The sequence below is a fragment of the Ursus arctos genome, unplaced genomic scaffold (assembly GCF_023065955.2).
Source record: "Ursus arctos isolate Adak ecotype North America unplaced genomic scaffold, UrsArc2.0 scaffold_18, whole genome shotgun sequence".
In the NCBI taxonomy this organism is placed as follows: domain Eukaryota; kingdom Metazoa; phylum Chordata; class Mammalia; order Carnivora; family Ursidae; genus Ursus; species Ursus arctos.
This window is the reverse complement of record NW_026622852.1, coordinates 51,267,295-51,288,096: the sequence shown is the minus strand read 5'-3', so window position 1 is coordinate 51,288,096 and position 20,802 is coordinate 51,267,295. Positions and strand designations below refer to the sequence as shown.

The 20,802-nt window shown below is 41.6% G+C and overlaps 1 protein-coding gene across 12 annotated transcripts in view; it reads left to right on the top strand.

Moving 5' to 3' along the window:
- The window catches only part of MAPKAP1 (MAPK associated protein 1), a 237,004-nt gene that overhangs the window by 161,838 nt on the left and 54,364 nt on the right, over positions 1–20,802 (top strand). For 10 of the 12 annotated variants that reach the window (XM_026513965.3, XM_057313762.1, XM_044389603.3 and 7 more), the window contains one exon: positions 14,052–14,159. The exons of the other annotated variants lie outside the window; for them this stretch is intronic. In XM_026513965.3, coding sequence (XP_026369750.1) covers positions 14,052–14,159 — 108 coding nt within the window. The remainder of the gene's footprint in view (positions 1–14,051; positions 14,160–20,802) is intronic. 12 annotated transcript variants of the gene reach the window in all.

Below are 20,802 nucleotides of genomic sequence, written 5' to 3'. Positions count from 1 at the left end.
GTGGTAGGACTTTCCCTATTGTGGGGAAAAGAAGTGGGCCATTCTGGGAATCTGGTAGGGCCCGATGTTGGCATGGGGGTCAGATGTAAAAAAGCATATGCAAAAGGTCCTGAAAGAGAAGACTTAGGGAATAACCATTAAAAAGGGGGTGTGGTTTTGACTGACTGGAGGAGCTGGCAGCGTGGGTGAAAGGAACCATGGTTCTATGCACTGAACAGTGAGGAGACTAGTTTGGCTGGCTTGTAGATGACATAGATGGACAATTAGGATGAATAGGTCAGGAGAGCAGGGTAAGGAAGTTGTGAAAGGATTTTAAGCATGGAAGTGATAACCTTAAGGGAGCACCCTCTGACAATAGGATGAAGAATGGATGGCTGGAGGCCAGGAGAAGAGTTGGAAGCCATTACTGGGGGCTGGATGATAAGCAATGCAAGGGAGATGTGTTAAATGGGTAGAGCCTGTGGAACTTGGGAGTTGACTTCCTGTCAACAACAAGGAATGAAGGCTGAGTAAGAATTATTCCATACTTGTGACTGCCTTGTTCACTATTATGAATCCTTAGAGGCCAGAATCAGCCTTGATCTTTGTATCTGTAGTGCCTAGCCCAGGACTTGGCACAGGGTAAGTTCAGTAAAAGTATGATGAACAACTGAGATAATGCATTATCATTGGAAACCCAGTTACAGTGAAAAAGAGCTAGTTTGAGAAGGTTGATATGTTCGTAGTTGATTCTTCTGTGAAATTAGAATCAAATAAGTGCTTGGAGTTCTCTTCGTTCCTGCAAAGGCAGGCCTGAGCCATTTCTTGTCAGTGGTACTTCCTTGGAGAGATGGTAGAAGCCCCCACGAGGCCCTGCAGCCTGTTGTCCCACCCAGGGTTACAACCCCTTCACTGGAGCCACTGGCACCCAGCTGTTTAGAGAACACAGTCACTCCTGGTGCCTCACTGAATCCGCTCCGTAGCCTGTCAAGTATTTACAACTATTACCTTCATTTTTGAGGAGGAGACCGAGGTTCCGAGAGCTGTAGTTTACCCAAGCCAGTCTCTGGCATCAGCAGATTTGAATAGAAGTCTTCAGATTCCACTGTATCATAACAAAGTCTGATGATAGAAAACAGTTGGCCCTAAGCATGCTCTCCATTGACTTAGGTTGGAGTCACCAGTTTTTTATAGCTCAGAAAAGGCTACAGACACATGAAGTCTCCTTTTTGTTTGCTTCTTTTGTTTTTGTCCTTAGGTGTTTGTGACTAAATTCACTAATTTTGCTGGCTGTCAAGGCTGTGTTAAGGAAAATGGGTTTGAACTGCTGTGGTTTTTGAGTACTGGACTGGATGTCAGAAACCTTTGCCATCACGGGAAATTCTGTCACTCTGGATTTACTATCTGTTCCCCACAGCTGAATTCCTCAGCAGTGTGATTTAGCACCCTGGCGCCCCATCAACCGGTTTTGGCATTTATTTGAATGCATTACCCCACTGGTTTCCATAAACTATTTTACAATTGTTTAAAATAAATGACTGTTTATTTCCACAAAAACCATCTGTATTTCTTTACAGAGTAGCAGATAACTGTATGTAAAATTTGGTAATGTCACAGTGACTCAAGTTAAGAGAAACAGATTAGATTGAAAAATTGGATGCTAAGGGACAGTGTTAAAGGTTTCCATCCTCTGTAACAAGTGATACCTGGATTTGAAGGAGGGGAAAAAAAATGTTTCTTTTTTAAAAGTAATACTAGGCCTCCTTTCTCCAAAGGGAAGTGCATTCATGCCAGCTGGGTAGTGACAGGATATGGACTATGAGCATTCCTGTCCCTTCAGCACTCTGCTGGAGTGGTGTGTAGGAAGCTCATAGGAGCTTCCAACGTTCTCCAAGTTTTGGGTTGTCCGTGCCTTATCTCTTCTTGTTCTGATGGTGAGTGGGTTTCTAGGCTGTGTGTTATAGCTCAGAGAACTCTGGTAGGAAGCATGTTGGTATAGGTTGCTATGGTGAGAAAAGGCAGGCCTGGGTGAGGAAACTGAGCTGATGGGGAGGTGGGATTGGCCCCTGACAGCGGTTCCATTCTCTAGCCAGTGCCTAAAGCAGCACAGATCTACACCAGCCCTGTCTATCCCCAGGAAACTCAGTCAGAGCTGGGGCTCTATTATGATTCTCCAGTCAGTGGGGACATTCGGAGTCAGCTGGAGGTGGAACTTCAAGTCTGCTCTGGAGGACGAGGTAGGTAGTCAGGGCGGTAGCCAAGCGGGCTGAATTTCAGCTTAGTCACCAAAGATACACTGAAGCACACCTTTTGCAATGGCTGCCCCAGGAATGCAGAGGCACTGAGATCAGCACTCCAACCACAGTTTGCATACAGCTGGTATGGGAGACAGGCCCAGCCAGAGACCTTCCTAGTGCAGGTTGCACAGAGAAGTCCAGAGGAGGTGGTAACTTACGCAGCTTTGACTTCTTGAGTGGGGGAGAGCGAGTACCAGGGAAGTGAAGTAAAGGGAAGATTACTTCAGACAGAGGGACTAGTATGAGCAGAGCACAGAGGGCTGAAACAGCATGGTTTGGAGGATATTTCTGGATTACTATATCATCAGGTGGGAGGTGGGAAGGGGAGGGAGATGAGACCCGTTTGGCAGACGTTTAGACGTTCCAGCCTCTGCTGAAGAATCATACCCCACCCCCCACCCAGTGAAGCTTGGACAGAAGAAGCAGAAACCCAGACATATGATCTACAGAGTCCTTGGAACAACTCTTAAGAGGGAGGTACTATTATTATCCCTCTTTTTACTGGTGGGAAAGCAAGGCATAGAAAGTTTAAGTGATTTGCCCAGGGTCACACAGCTAGTAAGTGGTGGAGTTGGGAATTCAAACCCAAGCAGTCTGGCTCATAACCACTATACTGCACTGTCTCAAATGTTTTGGGATCAGCAGGGGTTGTAAGGCACTCCCTAGAACGCGCGCGCGCACACACACAGACACACACACACACACACACACACACACACACACACACACTACAGAGTTTAGGGCAGGGATCAAATCCAGACCTTCTTCCTACCCCCAGGCTGCAGAGATGGACTCCGAACACACTGCCTCTTGTCTCAAAGTCTGAGTAGAAGCATCAGGACTGTCTTAGAGGGAGGTTGAATAGGCCAAACAGAGACAGCGTGGTGTCACCCTTTGTTTTTCACAGCCCATCTAGAATCCAGGAGGAGGACAGGGCAGGCATAGTTGTCTAGACCAGGGAGATAAAGCAGCAGGTAAACAATTTGACCGGTGGTCTTCAGTCATGGCCTCTCTGTGAACAGCCTCTGAGTGCCAGCAGCCTGGCCTCAGATGTTCCAATCCTCTTTACCTTTACTGCTCAGCTCCTTTGGGCAGCTCTAGAAGCCTCTGTGGTCCACCCTATGCCTTGACTCTGAACCATGGGGACCCATGAAGAGGCTTTATGCCATTTTTGTTCCTGGGCCCCCAGCTGTTTAGCTCCCATGTCTGTGAGGAGCCAGAGTTGGTGATGTCACGGGTGGCTCCAGAGGACATGGTCTGTAGTCTGATCTAGCTGGAATCACCTCTAAGATTGTTTAACCTCATTTTTTAAAATCGGATTTTTAAAGACAGAAGTTAATACCTACGTATACCCACTGTCAAAAATCCAAAGATAGAAATCTATAAAGTAAAAAAGTAAAAGTCTTTGTCTTTGCTACTATCCCATCCTATGCACAGAGGTAATTCCAGTTAACAGAGTATCGGTGAGAACAGTTTGGCTGATATCCTTCCAGATTGTGTGTGTGTGTGTGTGTGTGTGTGTGTGTGTGTGTGTGTGTGTATTTGTTGAAAATACACACACACATATAAAGGCACATATATAGCTGGAGTTTTATTACTTTATTAATATGGAGCATACTCTATACATTCTATATCTTTTTAAATTCAGTAGCGTATCATGGGAATTTTCCCATGTCTTATTAACTTACTTTATTTTTTTAACAGCTATATAACATCCCAGTGTATAGATACACTGTAATTTATTTAATCATTTCCTGCTGAAGAATATTTGGACTGTGCAATTTTTGATTTTAAAACAGTGCTACAGTGAACATCTTTGAACATACATCATTGTATACTTGGAGTAATGCTTCTCAGGATAGATTCCTTTGTTGGGTCAAGAGTCAAGGTTGTTCAATTTTAAATGCCACCTTGTTGAAGTCGTTCTATTGAACAAAGATTATTGAGCACCTACAAAGAGCCTGTTGCTGTCCTGGAGCTCTGGGAATACAGAGTTGGTTTTATTAAAAAGCCCCTCCACCCTCATCTTCAAGGATTTGAAGGAATGGGGGGGAAACAATGACAAATAGACAGAAATGCTTCTAATCCAGCATGTTCAATACACTGAGAGAAGCAAGGCCCCAAGGAAGTTGCAATGAAAGAGCTCTTGATTCTGACAGGGATTCAGGCAGGGCTGCAGAGAGGAGGGGAGATGCCAAAAGGTGTGCCTCCCTACTCCTCCCGGGAGCCCATCTGTGAGACTGGGTATTCAAGAAGAAATTTGTTCTAAAGAATTATGATGCTCCTGCATTTTCTCCTACACAAAGAAGGAAATCTCGGCTGTACGCCCTTTCCTTTCCTCCTCTTGGCACTTTCTGATTGATGATTGGAAATGATGGCAATACATAAACTATTTTTCTTTTTATTTTATGACCTGGTAATAGCAGTAACATATTTCCAGTAAATGTTTTCTATCGCAATAAAAAAGTTGTAACAAGACTAGAAATGGGTATAGTTAAACCCTAAAGAAATCATACTTTCAGAACTGTGGATTGAGGCAGTGACTCTGTAAATCATTTAACTTAGAAAAAAGTCCCCCTCCACCCTGAAAAACAGGGCAAGCAGCCGGTGTTTACTTTAAGTGCCCATCGAATGGGTGCCTGCTGTGAGGGCTTGGGGAGCCCTCAGTTTTGAGCCCCATTAGACCAACTACTCTCTCTCTTCCCACCTCGTTTCCCACCCAACACCTTTACTGCTTTCTGAGCCAATAAATCATCTCAACCTTATAATTCTTTTTTCCAACCCCCAAATCAAGAAGATTATAACATGCTCTTTCTGGAATACGGCATAATAGTGTGGTTAAGAGCATAGGCTCTGGAATCATATATCTGAATTCTTGTCCTGGCCATGCTATGGACACATGACTTAACTGCTCCACATTTTTTTTCTCCTCTGTAAAAAGAGGATTATAATGGGGCCTCCCTCGTAGAGTTTTATGATTCAGAGTGCTAATGCACATAAAGTGCTTTGTTAAGGGCCAGGAAAATCCTCAGTGTCGCTCACTGTTGTATTAAGAAAGAGTAAATTGATGATTTTGTTAAATTTGCATAGCAGTATAATAACACTTATTGAGTGTTTTATTATGTCGTAGACATCGCGTCACACATAATCTTTGCAGTTACTCCACAAAGGTTTAGATCAGCTGATGTGCCCAGTGTCACATAGCTTGTAAAAAAGCCAATATTTTAATCAAGGTCTTTCTGACTCCAGAACCATTGTCTAACCACTGCATGTCCACCTTCTGGGATTAGATACTCAGTGGGAGCAGAGATGGTAAAACTAGTCAAAAATTCTCAAAAATGGTTCTGTCTTACACAGTCATGGCCTCCTTTGGCTAATAAAGGTTTGAAGCAGATAGTGTTGAGAAACTATGCTCTAGGAGCTCCAGGGCCAGGCAAAAAAAGAGGCCCTATTTCCTTTCCCTAATTGTAGGCAAACAGCCTGCTCCTCAGCTGATCCTTGCTTAGGCCCTATTACTCTTAAGAGAATGAATGTCTGCTTTTTCTGTTTTTCTGGTGTCCTTAACATGCTCTAAAAATTAGGCCTTTCCCAGCCTTTGTTTTTAATTTCTGATTCTAGCTGACACCTTCATTAATGGTCCACTACAAGCTTTCTGTCAACTTGAAGACTACTGTGTAAAAGTGGTTTTGCTGTCCTATCAATAATGGTCATAATTTCCCCAATACTCTCATCAGCAGTGAATTGAGTCTTGCAGCAAAGAAATGGAAACCCCAGCGCAGTGGTTTTAAAGTGATTTGTCTTGTAGACGGCGTCTTATTTCAGTAAAATCAGGTCAGTGCGGCACTGCTGGGTCAGATGTAAGTCTGATACAAATTACTTGGAGGAAATTGATCATTTGAACGTTGTTATTTTTAGCTACCGTAGCTTTTTAATATCTTTTTTTTCCTTTATTTACATGTTTTAATAAAGTTAACCATCATCATCAGGCAAATTAAATGTCTTCTCAATTTCAGCCAGGCCTGTGATGATAGCAAAGAATACCATCTCCCCACCAGGACGGCAGGAGCCTTCCCTGCATGGTTTTGGGGTTGGCCACCATTCTGGCCTTGTTTAAACACTTAAGCCCACTCCTCATCCTCCAGCCACCCCCATTCTGGGGTCTGTTTATTGCACAGACTGGCCCCTTGACCAGTCTGTTCTTCATTGCTATTGAAAGTTAATGGGGGCAAAATTGCATTCCCAAACATTTGAACCTGAAGTGGCCAGGGCCGAACTTAGTTGATCTCTGGTGATCGGTTCAATTTAGTTACGATTTTTTGCCATTAGGCTGGGGCTGAATGATGGTGATTTGGTTGAGGCCAAATGTCTGAAGAAAATTGGCTCTCTGATAAGAGTGCTGTTATCAGAGGGGGCTCTCTTCTCATTTACATTTAGATGAGTATTGATTATTTATTTACTCAGAGAAGTGAGATTCGTTTCCAATCTTATCTTTCTCGTCTCTGCTTGTCAGCAGAAAGAGAGATAGAGCTCCTGACATCAGGCCAAGATAACAGCACTTTGTAGTAAAGATAAAAGTTGGAATGGGCCTTTTTCTAGTCTTGACTGAAAGGATAAGTTTTAAAAATTAGAACTGATGGGTCATGCTTTCAAAACCTTTCCTGAAGGTTTTGCAGTTTAACTAGGCAGGAGAATTGGTTTATTGGAACAGCCTTGGTCTTTCTTCTTTTGTAATAGGAATTGTATTTAATTTGATTATATTCGGCTGTTTCACTGAGAGCAAATTGTGTATTGGCTCAGAAGAGGCTAAAGTGTGACCTTATTGTCATGTCAGCTTGTTCCTTTTTTATTATTTAAATTCCAAATTATCCAATCTGAGCCTCAGAGGGAGTATAAGGCTACAGTGGCTATCACTTGAATATAATTCAGTGCTTACATTAAGATCAAGCAGAAAATGATTATAGTCTCCCCTAGAGGAAGAGTTATAAGCGATGGCACGGACACTAAATGCAGACATTTCAGAATAGCTGATGTTGGGTCTGAGCTCTGATATTGACAGCATCAGCTTGTCAGTGGTGGCTTTGGCTCAGTGAGGAACTCGGGATTCCGCCAGCCCCTGCCATAGAGCAGGCCAGGCTTGGCACAGTTTGCCTCGAATGGGCCTCCCTGCCACCAGACTCCTCCAACCCATTGTCCACAGTGTCACCAGAAGAATCTTACTACAGTGTAAAGCTGATTATGTCGCTTCCCTGCTCTGTTAGCATCTGTTACTAACAGACCTTGACCAACAGTCTGGGCCAAGCATCCCAGCCCACTTCCCCTCGCACCCCAACAGAACTGAGGCCTTTTCCACACTGAATTTCTCTTGGTCTGTGTGGGTTCTTTAGTACCTCCTTGCTTTTTGACGCGCTGTTTCCTCTGTAGAAATGCGGTATTTTCCCTGCCTCACTGGCTCTGAGTCCTCCTTCAAGACTGTGCTCAGATGTTTCCAACTCGGGGTAGAGGAAGTTCGTTGTTTGCCTTTTCTGTGCTTTCACAGCACCTCATCTAGCTCTGCCTGAGAAGGAGCACTGACTTGGGCCCTTTGCTCCTGTGTGTCCTGCCACCTCCCCCAGCCTACTTGAGGGCAGGAATCACTGATCATTCATCTCTGTGGCTGGGTCCTTGTTGAGGCTCAGGATACGTTTGTTGGTATGGATGCGTGGATGGCATTGTCACATTGTCTGTCCTTTGATATCTGTGCTGCCATGGTTGGCTCCATGACCTTTACTCATCATTTTTAGACTATCTCTGTTGAACCTGAACCTAGGGAACCTTAGCAATCTGGCTGCTGAACAAGTGTCTAATCTTGTAGCCTAAAAGCAAGATTGTTTAAATAGATATGCACCCTCTCCCACCCTGCACCCCTACACCCCTACCTTGGACACACATGAGAAAGGATATGACATCTGTTTTGAGGCCAACTTTCCCTGCCATCATGTATCTTTCCTTCATGGGGCTGTTAGCCTGTTGGAACTCTTGGCTTAGGGGTCTGCCTGCACCTCATCTCAGTTGGCTCTGTTCCGGCCTGTACTAGCAATAGTAGGTGCCGTCACAGAGCGCTGGTGCCGAAGGAGTCAAGGATTGTCTCACTTCATCTTTACAGCAGCCTTCTGAGGGAGGTTCTGTTATCCTCATTTCACAGATGAGAAAATAACACAGAGACTAAGTAACTTCCCCAGAATGCGTGTCTGGCCCTGTTGCTCCCTGAGAGTGCGCGAACACCTGGAATCCAGTCCTTTCCTCTTACTGGCTCATACTTCATCTTTTTCTGGCTACAAGAAGCTCTTTCAGATTAAAGCAGCTCTTTAAGCTGGTGAATGGAAAATGACTGACATGAAGGCACATCCATGGAAGTATTCAACCTTTGACTTCATCATTTTTCTTCAGACAGGTGGTCCTCAAACTTGTTCCGGTGCTCAGCAATAATAGTGAAAGTTAATTCATTTATATCTCACTTCAAGCCAAAGAGCATTTGGTATATATACATCCTTATAATACGATAAAAATACATGAATTGAAAGATGACATGAAAGGAAAAGAAAATAAAGATCCGGAAGATTAATTGTCAGAGAAATGCATGCCCAGTCAGCATGGTTGGATCACATGTTTAGTGCTGGGCTTCCTCACAGGCAAAGGAGAAAGGGAAACTATCAGTTAGTTACAAGATTTATGTTAAACTGTCTAAAGATAGAAAAGAGCAAACCAGTTGCTCCGAGAAAGTGCAGCTTTTTCCTGAGAGTGAGTTCTGAAGGAAGTTTCTCCCCTCTGTCTTTAGAAGTAAGATGCAGAGCGATTGAGGCAATGGTCCCTCTCTTCGGGCTTCTGCATTTGCTTCCCACTGGATTCCAACTCTCAGCTGGCTCTCAGCTCTTAAGGAATTATGTGCTAAAACCTTTTATGTTTCAGTCTAGGATTGAAGGGATAGAGGAAGCTGGACTGACCACGTATGTATCCACCATCCAACAGATACTTCAGATTTTCTTTGAAACTTATGTGCTGAGGTGTTTGCCTCAGGTTTACGAAATCCCATAAAAATCCTGCCTGGGTGTTATAAGTTGGATCCCTCCCAAAGTGCCCGGAGCAGTATTTTGTTCTTAGACCATCCGGTGACATGGTATTACTGCAATAAATACATCATTGGAATGCCCAAGCAGGTTTTCCTGTCACTGCACAGTAACTGCTTCCCAGAATCTTCCTTTTGTGTCCACATCCACTGTGAAGTAGAGGGCATGTGGCTTCATGCACAGCTGTGACATTTTAAAAAACCTCTTTCTAAAGGTGGATGTTGCCGTGAAAACTATGTCCGGTTCAGTGTGAAGGAGGCTTTTATATTTTATATAATCATTTCCTTGGCAAAAATATATTAATAGAAACTGACCTCACAGCTTGTCTTTTTAAAGTGGTTTTGGCTGCTATTTTTTCTTTTTCTCCCATGTTAGCTGCATGAAAATTAAGAATTTGTTAGAAACTATAGGTTGATAGATCTCGTAGGTCTGGGTTATCATAATCTTGATTATGATCATCAGACATTTATTAAGAACATGTTATGAGTGAAGCAGTATGGTTTGTACATATTACAGAGTCCAGGCTGGGGCAGCCTGGCTATGAATCCTCATTCTTCCATTTCGTATGGGACCTTGAGCTCATTATTTAGCCTTTGTAAGTCCCTGTTTCTTCCTGCATGAAATGGAATTCATATTCTTTACATCCTAGGGTGATAAATCAGATGATCTGTATAAAAGGCCTAGCACAGTACCTGGCACACTACACAGTAGCAGGTCCTGCTATGTTACGATATCTTAGTATTGTTATAGTCCCATGAGGAGGCTGTGGTGGATAGCTGACACTTCTATAACACTATTAATGTAGCAGATGCTATTCTAACTGCTTTTTAACTATTAACTCATCAAATCCTCAGATAGGCCTGTGAGGTATTATTTTTCCCATTTTACAGATGAAGACACAGAGAGATTGAGTTGCCCCAAAGTCATATAGCTAAGTTGATCAGCCAGGACTAGAGCAAGGCAATCTGGCCCCAAGTCCATGCCCTTAACCACCAGGTTATATTGCTTCTCATACATACCCTGCCTCTCGTTACATGATGTAGCCTGAAGTTATCCATCTGGCTTTTTCAGAGGAGGAAAATGTGTGCAACAGTCTTTCTGTGTGAGATATTTTATCCACTGTTTGCGTAAGAATTAAGAGTGAAATTGATATTTGTAAGAGGCAGTTTTCCATTTGGGTTTTGATCTCAAGTCTCATCTGCAGCTTAGCCGCCCTGCCTTCCCCAAAGTCAAGACCCGAATAGTCCTTTGCTAAGCTCAGAAATGGGTTTCCAACTTGGTCATTAGCTTTTGTGGAAGAACAAGGAGAGTACCCAGGGCAGAAAATGACACTCAAAATTTCAGCTAATGACAAAACTGGGCATATGTCGGAATATTCTTAAGGAAAGATGAAGGGAGAGAGTCTTCCTGGATGGATGGAAAAATAAAGTGATCCTGTCTTCTTAAGGACCCAGGATACAGCCGTTGGACAGGATAATCAGTATGTATGGATTTCATAAAAATAAATTATTTCAGGTCATTTTCATTTTGAATTTACAGAAACCACAAGTTAAGTGATTCAGAACCCAAATGAAACTACAAATCTGCAAAAATCTATACTTATGGTATAAACTATGGCCTCTTTATAATTGGCCAGTAATTTATATTTACTAGAGGAAAAAAGGTTTAAAACACAGAGGCTTTAGAGCCTAAGACCCTTGGGTTTTATTTCCCCTGCCCTACTTCCTACCTTTGTGATCTTGGCCAAGTTACTTCACCCTGCCAACCTTTAGGGTCCCCATCTGTGAAATAGGGATAATAATATCTGCCTCTTAGAGTTGTTGTGAGCATACACTAAGGTAACATGTAGAAAGCTTGGCATATAATGGCCATTCAGTAAGTGAGAGTCATCATCATATTAGGTTTCAAGGATAAAATCCTAAAGCTACTATCTGCAAGACCCAGGAAACAAGAGTAATGTTGAATGATAACAGTTATGGCTTTGAGAATGATGTAGGAGGCTCATCATGTTTAAGGACTAGGAACCCTTCCCAGTACTCCCTGCCTCCCCTGGTTTCCCTCGTCATTGTTTCCCAGGCAGCCGCAGAGACTGGAAGGAAAGAGTGCAAAGGAGACCACCCTGATATACACCCGGATGCAGCCAGGCCTTGACTCCCAGCGATCAGGAAAGTGGTGGCTTATTTACAGTCCAGCTGTCAGGTAGGCAGACAGCTTGAGAAGCCCAGCCCCCTGTACACTGCCCTCAGAGTCAGACTAAGCAAGCCTAGGTTGCAGGGTTACTTAAGATGCAAATAGCGATCTACATAAACAGATAAATGTCTGGTTTTGATTAAATTATCACGTGGGAGAGATCCATTAGAGAATCCACAATGTGTGATGATTATAGTATCCTCAGAAAAATGGCATAGTAAGAAATCAGAGGACTTGTAAGTATATATGATGTATTTTAAATTATAAAAGTAGCCTTTATTTATTATAGGAAATGTGAAAAGTACAGAAGAACACTAAGGAAAAATAAAAAACACTCATTATTCCACCATCCAGTGTAAGCACTATTCACATGCTGGAAATAACCTTGTGGTCTTTTTTTTCCCCTGTGACTTTACACGTATTTTTTCACAATTGCAATCTTCCTACATGTATTGTGTTATAATTTGCTGTTTTCATAAAGTAGCATATTATAAACATGCTTTATAAAATTAAGTATTTTTGCAGCATCACTTTTAATATCTTTATGAATTTTCACACTGTTTTGTTTAACCAGGCCCCTGTTGTTATATTTAGTGTGTTCCCAAATTTTGGCCATCATAAAAAAGTGAATTATTAGAGCTAAACTCTGTACCCAATTTCACTGTAAATTCATAGAGGTGGATGTCAGTGTCTGGCACACTGTGTTGCTGGGAGGTACTGGGGGTGGGGCAGTCCAAGATAGTTTAACAGGCCGGTGTCTTAGAAAGCAGCTCTCTAGGTTCGGTGGGAACTCCCTTCCCCTAAAGGGCTTGAAGAGGCCCACAGCTATGAAAGGTGGGTTCTAGGAGGGGAAAGGAGGGAAAGGAGAGGGTGCATAGGAATCTTCTCACCAGTTTTCTGACAGTTCAACTGGGCACGATTTTTCTGTGATTACTTTCCCCCAGTGAGTGTGGAGGCATCAGGAATCCTCAGCAAACATGCCTGGTTAATTGACAAATGTCAGTGATAGGTGACAGATATTGGAGACTAGGAATTACCAGTGTTTCCATACCTTTATTTGCTAAATACTTTTGAAATGAAAATTTAACTGTGTATAATGTTGAAATACAGTACCCTCTTAACCTGAATATAGTGTATTAGAGTTTATGTGAATTGTGTAGGCTTCTGAGTATTTGTGTAAACAGTTAGGTAAGTGTTTTGAGCATTGTTGACTTAGTAAAAGTTTAGGAGCTATAAGTAGTGTACAGAAGATCCAGCATGTGTAAGAACTCTGAGACTTGCTAATGACATACCAATTAGAGAAAAGATAGACTGTCCCATGAAACTGACATGACATGACAGTGCTCTCGATGAATGTAGAACATAGGGGAGGAGAATGACATGGAGGAGGTGAATGAAATGCCTCCGACTAGTGAAGGAGTAGTACTGGATGTGAATAACAACAAGTTGACAACAGCTGAAGAACATATCTAAAAATAAGTTCCGCCTGGGAGCCCCGGAAGGCCTCTGATGCTTTCCTCAGATCTCTTACACATCCCCTCTTGTCTGACCAAACACACCTTTCATAGTCAAAATAATAAGACAGTTTCTTATGCCTCTAATCTTTTCAATAACCATTAACAACAGGAGCAGTCTTTTCAATCTGATCATTGGACCCGTTGGGTGTTATCTGAGAAGAACAAGATTGTCATTTGGCTTGACAAAGAAATACATGAATAAATGTATAAAATGCCCCAGTGTTTTATTAAGATCTGCCAGAACCCCCTGTGTGACACAGGCTGGCTAGTAGTCCTGGTTTTCAGTATTATTGAACCCATGTCTTTGTGTTTTCGTGAATGTTTCAACAAAAACATGAATCAGCAGCCACTGTCTATTACCATAACCCAGAAATCAGAGATTTTTTGTTTTACCTCACCTGCTTTTTAAATTTTTTAAAAAATTTGGGCTGTCGTCATATTAGAGTTCTAACCATACTTTATTCCTGCTTATAATTGGTTAGTCATTATATATAATGATTCTTAATAAGTACTTCTGTAGGAGTGCCTCCTATGAGGCAGGTGCATTATTAAGTATTTTTCCTGTATCATCTGTAATCTTCACAATAATCCTTAAGGTATAAGTATCCCCCCATTTTATTAGGAAACAGAGGCTCAGAGAGGGCAGGTTACTTGCTCATATCTGAGAAACCATGTAACCATGTTGTGATACCAAGTCAGGCCAGCTCAAAAGCCATCTACCTCTCACCTTGTTTGGGGGAGCTGAACAAAAACGGAGCTGATAATAGAGCAGACAAGTTTGTAAAACCTTGTGGGAAAAAAAAAAAAAACCCAAACTCTTCCATCTTGGATAGCTAGACCCCCCCAGACAGACTTCAGCGGTTCCCTAATGCTTTATCAGCTTTTCGCCAGTATGTGGTGTTTTTTCAATGTTAAATTCATTGTTTCAGACTTCCTCCCCTCCTCCTGCCCCTTTGATCTTCCAGGCCCTCAGTACCGCCTGGAGAAGCAGAGTGAGCCCAATGTCGCCGTGGACCTGGAGAGCACTTTGGAGAGTCAGAGCGCATGGGAGTTCTGCTTGGTCCGAGAGAACAGTACGTTGGCCTCCTCGCTCCATGCCCGCTTTGTCCGTTGCAAACATGCTTAGGAGTCCTGTGTTTGGGAACACTCACTGGTCTGGCTTCTCTAGGCAGATTTGAAATGACTTTGTTTTCCAAGGCAGATCTCAGCCTTTGTGCCAAAAGTGTGTCCTAAAGTGAAATGATTGATTTTATGCATTTTGGTAAAAAGTCTGCATCCTGTTTAGCACTGTGTGATTAATATTTTTCTGTTAAGCTGTATCTTCTTAAATTAGGAGCAGCCCTGGAAACAGCTTAGAAATAAATATGAGGCCTTTTCTGAGGCAAAGACTATTTTTATATAAAACAACTGGCCCTGTCAGTATCACTGTTCAGACTTCTAGTTTTAGAAAATTCTGTTTGCATACTCCTTAGCAGGAAACAGTGTAATGGTTCCTAGAGCTATGCTGTAAACCTTTTTAAAACTTCAGTTCCTTTCCTCTTTAGTTTCCATGTTGTGAATCTTTGCCACTCCCTCCTCTACACTCCCACTGACTCAAGGGACAAGGACGTGAAAACTGAGATTATGGCAGCCAACTCTCTGCCGTCATTCCTGCTTTGGACCGTTTACACAGGCTATTTCTTCTATGAGGAACACATTTTCCCCCGCTCTGGTTAACTGTTTCTCATCCTTTGTCTAAATTCAAGTGTCACATCTTCAAAGAAGCCACCTGTGATCACCCCACCTCCCTCACCTAAACATGATCCATTCCTCACTTGGGTACCCTATTCTATTCTGTCACAGAGTATACGACTTTTTCTTTATTATATATATTTCTGCTTATAATTATATATTTTTCTCAATGATCATTTGATGTCTCTCTCCCCCATTAGTTTGTCGGGTCTGTGAGGGTATTCTTGACCCATACACATTGTCCCTCATTATTTCAGCAAACATTTACTCATCATCCACTATAGGCCAGTACTGTAGGAGCCTAGTAAATATAGATTGAATGAGCGAATGAGTGGCAGTTTTTAGTCATGCCACTTTGACCCTCTAAGCAAGACCAGCTTGCTATTCATTGACCAGGGGCCCTGATAGCCTCTGCTGGAGAGACCTGCACAAATTTCACCAGGATGGTGAAACATGATCTTTGCATTTAGCAACAAACTCTCAAAGGCAGAAGGTTGGTATCCCCACAGTCTGCAGCCAGTTATAAGTATCTAATATAAATATGCAAAGAAATAAAAATCAATTGGATTCCCAAATGGTACAAAAATTCAAATAAGTAGTAAACAAAGAATGTTTATCCCTATCAACAATATAAGATAAAAACATTTTAAAGCAACAGTGGAATACTTTTCACATGTCAAATAAGCTGGGTATTTAAAAAAGAGTCCTTATTGTGGAGGAGAAACAGGCATATTCAAACACCAGTGACTAATGCAAGTTAATATAACTGTGAAAGTATCAAGAGACCTAAAAATGTTTTCCCCAGCATTTCTGCTTTTGGAAATCTGTCTTAAGGAGAAAAAAATCTGAAATGCAAAAAATATATATGTATAATGATAGTTGTTAGATATTTATATTATCTAACACTAGAAGAGTAGTTAGATAATTTAAGGTATATTCCTATATTGGAAAATTGTGCAGAGCACATCACATTTTGGTAAAGGCAGACCAAGTAATTTGAACAAATTCTCCCACTGAAGGTAACTTAAAAAGCTGATTAAAATATGCAAATCATCACCATAAAGTCATCAGAAAGCATAAGATAGAAAATAATTAATGGCCTATATGTGGGAGAAGATTGAACCAAAAGAACTGAGATCAATACCTACAAACAATTTTACCCTGACATCATCCGAATTTGAGGGCTGCTGTATTTAAAGGAAATTTTATAGCATTCAAATTCATATATTACGAAAGAAGAAAGGCCAAAAAGTAGTAAGCTACGCGTTCAGCTCAAAAAATTAGAAAAGAAACCAAATAAAGAAACGTAAAGAGAATAATAGGAAGGAAGCAATAAAGAGCATAAATTAAGGAAATAGAAGATTTAGGGACATCAAAACCAAAAATTTTAGTTCTTGGAAAAAGTCAATAAATTACTAAACCTCTGATCAAATAGATCAAAGACAAGGAAGAGAAATAACAGAAACAAATGGTAATAAAATAAAAAGGAGATATGCTTTTATTATCAAGGATCTGCAGTTATTAAACAGGTAATATGAAACTATTTTGAAAACCTCCATACCAAAAATTGTGAAAATGTAGATGAAAAAGACAAATTCCTTTAAAAAAAAAGTCAACTTACCAAAATTGACACAAGAAGAAATAGAAAACTTGAGTATACCCGTAACTATTTTGAAAATTGAGTTCACAATTGGAAACCTTCCCACAAAGAAAAATCAGGCCCAGATGATTTCACTGGCTAGTTGTACCAAACACTTAAGGAAGAAATAACTCCAGTCTTACATCAGCTGTTCCAAAGAATAGAAAAAGAAGTGGCACTCTCTAGTACATTTTGAGAGACTATCTTAGTCTTGTTACCAAACCCTAATAAAGACTATGCAACACAGAAAATTAAAATTAAACAAAATATTAAACTGAATCCAGTTCCAACTTGGGTTTATTCAAAGAGTACAAGGTTAGTGTGACATTAGAAAAACCCAGTCAAGGGGTGCCCGGGTGGCTCAGTCAGTTGAGCATCTGACTCTCGATCACAGCTCAGGTCTTGACCTCACAATTGCGAGTTTGAGCCATGCACTGGGCATGGTGCCTACTTAAAACAAAACAAAACAAAACAGTCAAGATAATTTGCCCCAATTACAGATTAAAAGGATAATCATCTCAGGAAATATGAAATATTGTTCAGCCATTATAAGGTGTGTACTGAGAGTTTTCACAATGGGAGAAATAACTTTTGATGTAATATTAAGGAGGAAAAATATTGAAGATATAAAATAACACATACAAACTAATATCAAGTATGTAAAAACAAAACAAAAAATAGAAGGAAAATGACAAAATATTAATAGTGGTTGTCTCTGGTTGACAAGATTCTGGGTAATTAATTTTCCTTCCTCTTTATACTTTCCTTATACTTTCCAGAGTTTCTATAATGAGTATGCATGACTTTCTAAGACGAAAAAGTAAACAAGCAATAAAGTTAAGTTCACACAGATAAAGATTACATAGTAAGAGTAGCTCTTAGGGCACCTGGGTAGCTCAGTCAGTTAAGCGTCTGCCTTAGGCTCAAGTCATGATTCCAGGGACTTGGGATCGAACCCTGTATCGGGCTCTCTTCATCAGGGAGTCTGTTTCTCCCTTTCGCTCTGCCCCTCCCCCCTGCCCGTGCTCTATCTCTCTCTCTGTCTCTCATGCTTTTTCTCTGTCAAATAAATAAAATCTTAAAAAGAAAAATAAGATTAGCTCTTAGTTTAACAATCCTTATGACACTTAAAATCTCAAACTATGTATAGTGCTACACCATGGCACACCAAAGGGAGAATTATAACAACACACCCCTTTTGTAACTTGCTTATCTAATTTTTTTTTACCTGATTTAAGTGGGTAATCCCTCCCTCCGTGTCATTTTCTTTCATTCTTCAAAGAATTCCAGTTTTCTCACTCTGAGTTAAAATCACAATGTTCATAAAAGAAGCCCTTTCCAGCATTTACAAAGGGCACAAGGCAGTCAGTGGTTTGGAATCAGTGGAATATTATAACTGATATTCGTAAAATGGAAGTAAGTTATAAAAGCAATTTATTCATTTTCTAGAGAAGGTTTTTAAATCTTTTGTTTAAGTAGAAATTCCAATGAAACAAATATTGTTCTCCCATAGCTACATATTAAGAAGTTGGATTGAAACAAAATATTTCAGAAATAGAATTTTTTTTGCTTCTACGGGTATGTTTGATCAGGACAGGCTTGCTGTCCATAAAGCCATTTTAGAGGTGAACTAAATTATGAGCATCTATTATGCAGTGTTTAAGAGACTATGCTATTGAGCCAGATTGCTGCAGTCCACATTCTGGCCCTGTCAGTTACTGGCTGTGTGACCCTGGACAATTTACTTAACCTCTCTTGGGTAGTTTATCTGCCTTCATAAGGGTGATAGGACTCAGTAAGTTTTAATAATCGTAAAGCTCTTAGAATGGTGCCTGGCACCTAATAAACACTCAGTAAACATTAACTATAATTAATAAATAATGAAAACAGCGTTCTGTGGCTGACAGAGTAGATGGGCCACAGATGTGGAGGTCTGGAATCACAGACCTGTCGGGGCCCTCAAGGAGGTGTGTGATGGGGGGAGGAACTGATACAGAATGGAGGGAGGAAGGGGAATGGAGGGCAGGCAAGTCTGTAAGTCTGTGTCATAAGACCAGAGAACTTAGAAGCAGTTTACTTTCCACTCTTTGGTGACCCAGGAGAGATGTGTACCTTCTAAGTAAAACCATCTGATTGCGCACACTGCCACAAGGCTGGATATAAGTCTTTCCATTTTTTTTTTCCAAGGAGGGATGGTCATAACTTTTTATACCAACCACATCAAAAGATGTTTCTTAGGGGCACCTGGGTGGCTCAGTCGTTAAGTGTCTGCCTTCGGCTCAGGGCGTGATCCTGGCGTTCTGGGATCGAGCCCCACATCAGGCTCCTCCGCTGGGAGCCTGCTTCTTCCTCTCCCACTCCCCCTGCTTGTGTTCCCTCTCTCGCTATCTGTCTCTCTCTCTGTGTCAAATAAATAAATAAAATCTTAAAAAAAAAAAAAAGATGTTTCTTAAATCACTTATTCAGGCCTTCTATTGTAAGGCATTGTGCTAGACATTTTGCAAACACTCTCTTATAATTTTCACAACTACCCTAACAAGATACTATTCTAATTGTGGAGAGAGGTTGTGACTTGTGCAAAGTTAGCTAGCCAGTGATAGGACCAGAATTCTAAGTCAGCTGTCTGATTCCAAAGCCCACCCTGAGATGTTGATAAAATAACCTAAATTTTCAATCCTACGAATTGTGGTGACAATTGTCTTATACTCTATGAGAGAAAAGCTTGCTAATGAAGCTGATAGGACAAGAATTTCTGCTTAGGGACTGAGAGCTAACATTTGTGCTTGGATCTTGGCCTAAATAAGAAAATGACAAGCCAAAGTCCTTGAGCTTTCTAGTTTGGATTCTTGTCTGATAATCTACTACATCCTTCAGCCAAGTGTCTGCCAGAAGCTGGAGTCAGACCAGAAGGAGGCATGAGTACATTCTGGAGAGGATGTAACGGTAGAAGACTTCCAGTCTTGTCCGAGCGTCTGTATAAATCCTGGCACCAAACGGAGCCTCACCTTCCTTTTGTGCCAAATGTTGCCAGTGACCTTTTCTCTTACCCACTGATCATATGTAGATAGCCCATCCAGGTCCTTAGAAGAAAAATCCAACACGAACCAACTTATTCTTTGCACAACTTCTCGGGAATTTACCATCATCAGGAAAACAGGCCTGAATTTAAACTGATTTTATGGAGTACCAACAAAATATCAGACTCTGTGTCTTTACCGTTTGATCACTCAAGTCTGTCCTTGTCGTAGTTCAGCATAGTACTTTTAAAGCACTCTGCCTCCGCAGCCTGACATCAGACAAATCGTGTCACTTCTCTGAGCCTCAGTTTCCTCTGTAAATGAAGGTGGTTGAATCTATTTCACAAGGGTTTTTTGAGGATTAAATGAGATACAAGTACTGCCATTGTAATGACCTTTTAGGCCGCTGTGCTGGTCATCTTTATTTTGTAGAAGAAAGTGAGGCTTTGAGGGGTGATTTGTGTGGGATTGCATGAATAATAATCGGGGGTGGAAGGCTAGAAAACTGTATCTTCTGTCCAGTAAGTCTAGTGCAACCGTTGAATCTGATTATTTCATTTCCTGAGTAGAAGTTGCCGTACAAATAGGCTTCAGTTGTTCTCTAGACATCAGTTCAACCTCCTTTGATCTCCTTTCCTTTTCGAGGAGATCTTCTGTTTTTCCAGTGCCTTACTGAAATCCTCAGTTTCCTTAATTTAAGGCTATCCTGAGGAAGATCTCAGCTCAAGGTGGACAGTCACCTAGATAAGTGGACTGTGGCAGGGGAGAGTATCTCTGGGTCTCAGTCTGTGGGAGGCCTCTTCCAGCTCCTTTAGTTTCCCCTTGAAGACCAGGAGAGGAGGCAGCTTCCTGCACTCGGGAAGAGTCTCTCCTTACCTCAGTCTGATCACTGATTCCTCTGGATGGATTGACCCATCCCCACACTGGACTGTGACTACCACCACCCCTCCCCAGGGCAGGGACCATCTGGGTGCCTGTGGCCATGTATAGTCCATTACCCTGGATAGGGTGAGCCTCCCGAGTCCCTGGCATTAGCAGGCTTCTCACTAGGGCTCCAGGGGACAAGTATGTGATAGCTTTTAAAGACAATTTGGGATTTGGCTGAGTGTCTACACCCGTATGTTTCTTCATGGAGGTACTTGGGCTCCCCCCCGCCCGGTCTCCCTCTCCCCCAATACTACTAAATAAATAGGAAGGGGGGAAGCAACCATAGGCAGTGAATGACTGTTTGCTAATCCTGGTGTGTTTCTAGTTCCTCTTCATGGTGCTTATTCATAGTGGGCTGATCCCTCCTCCTGTATGTGCTCTGTGCCAGCCCTGGAGACTCCC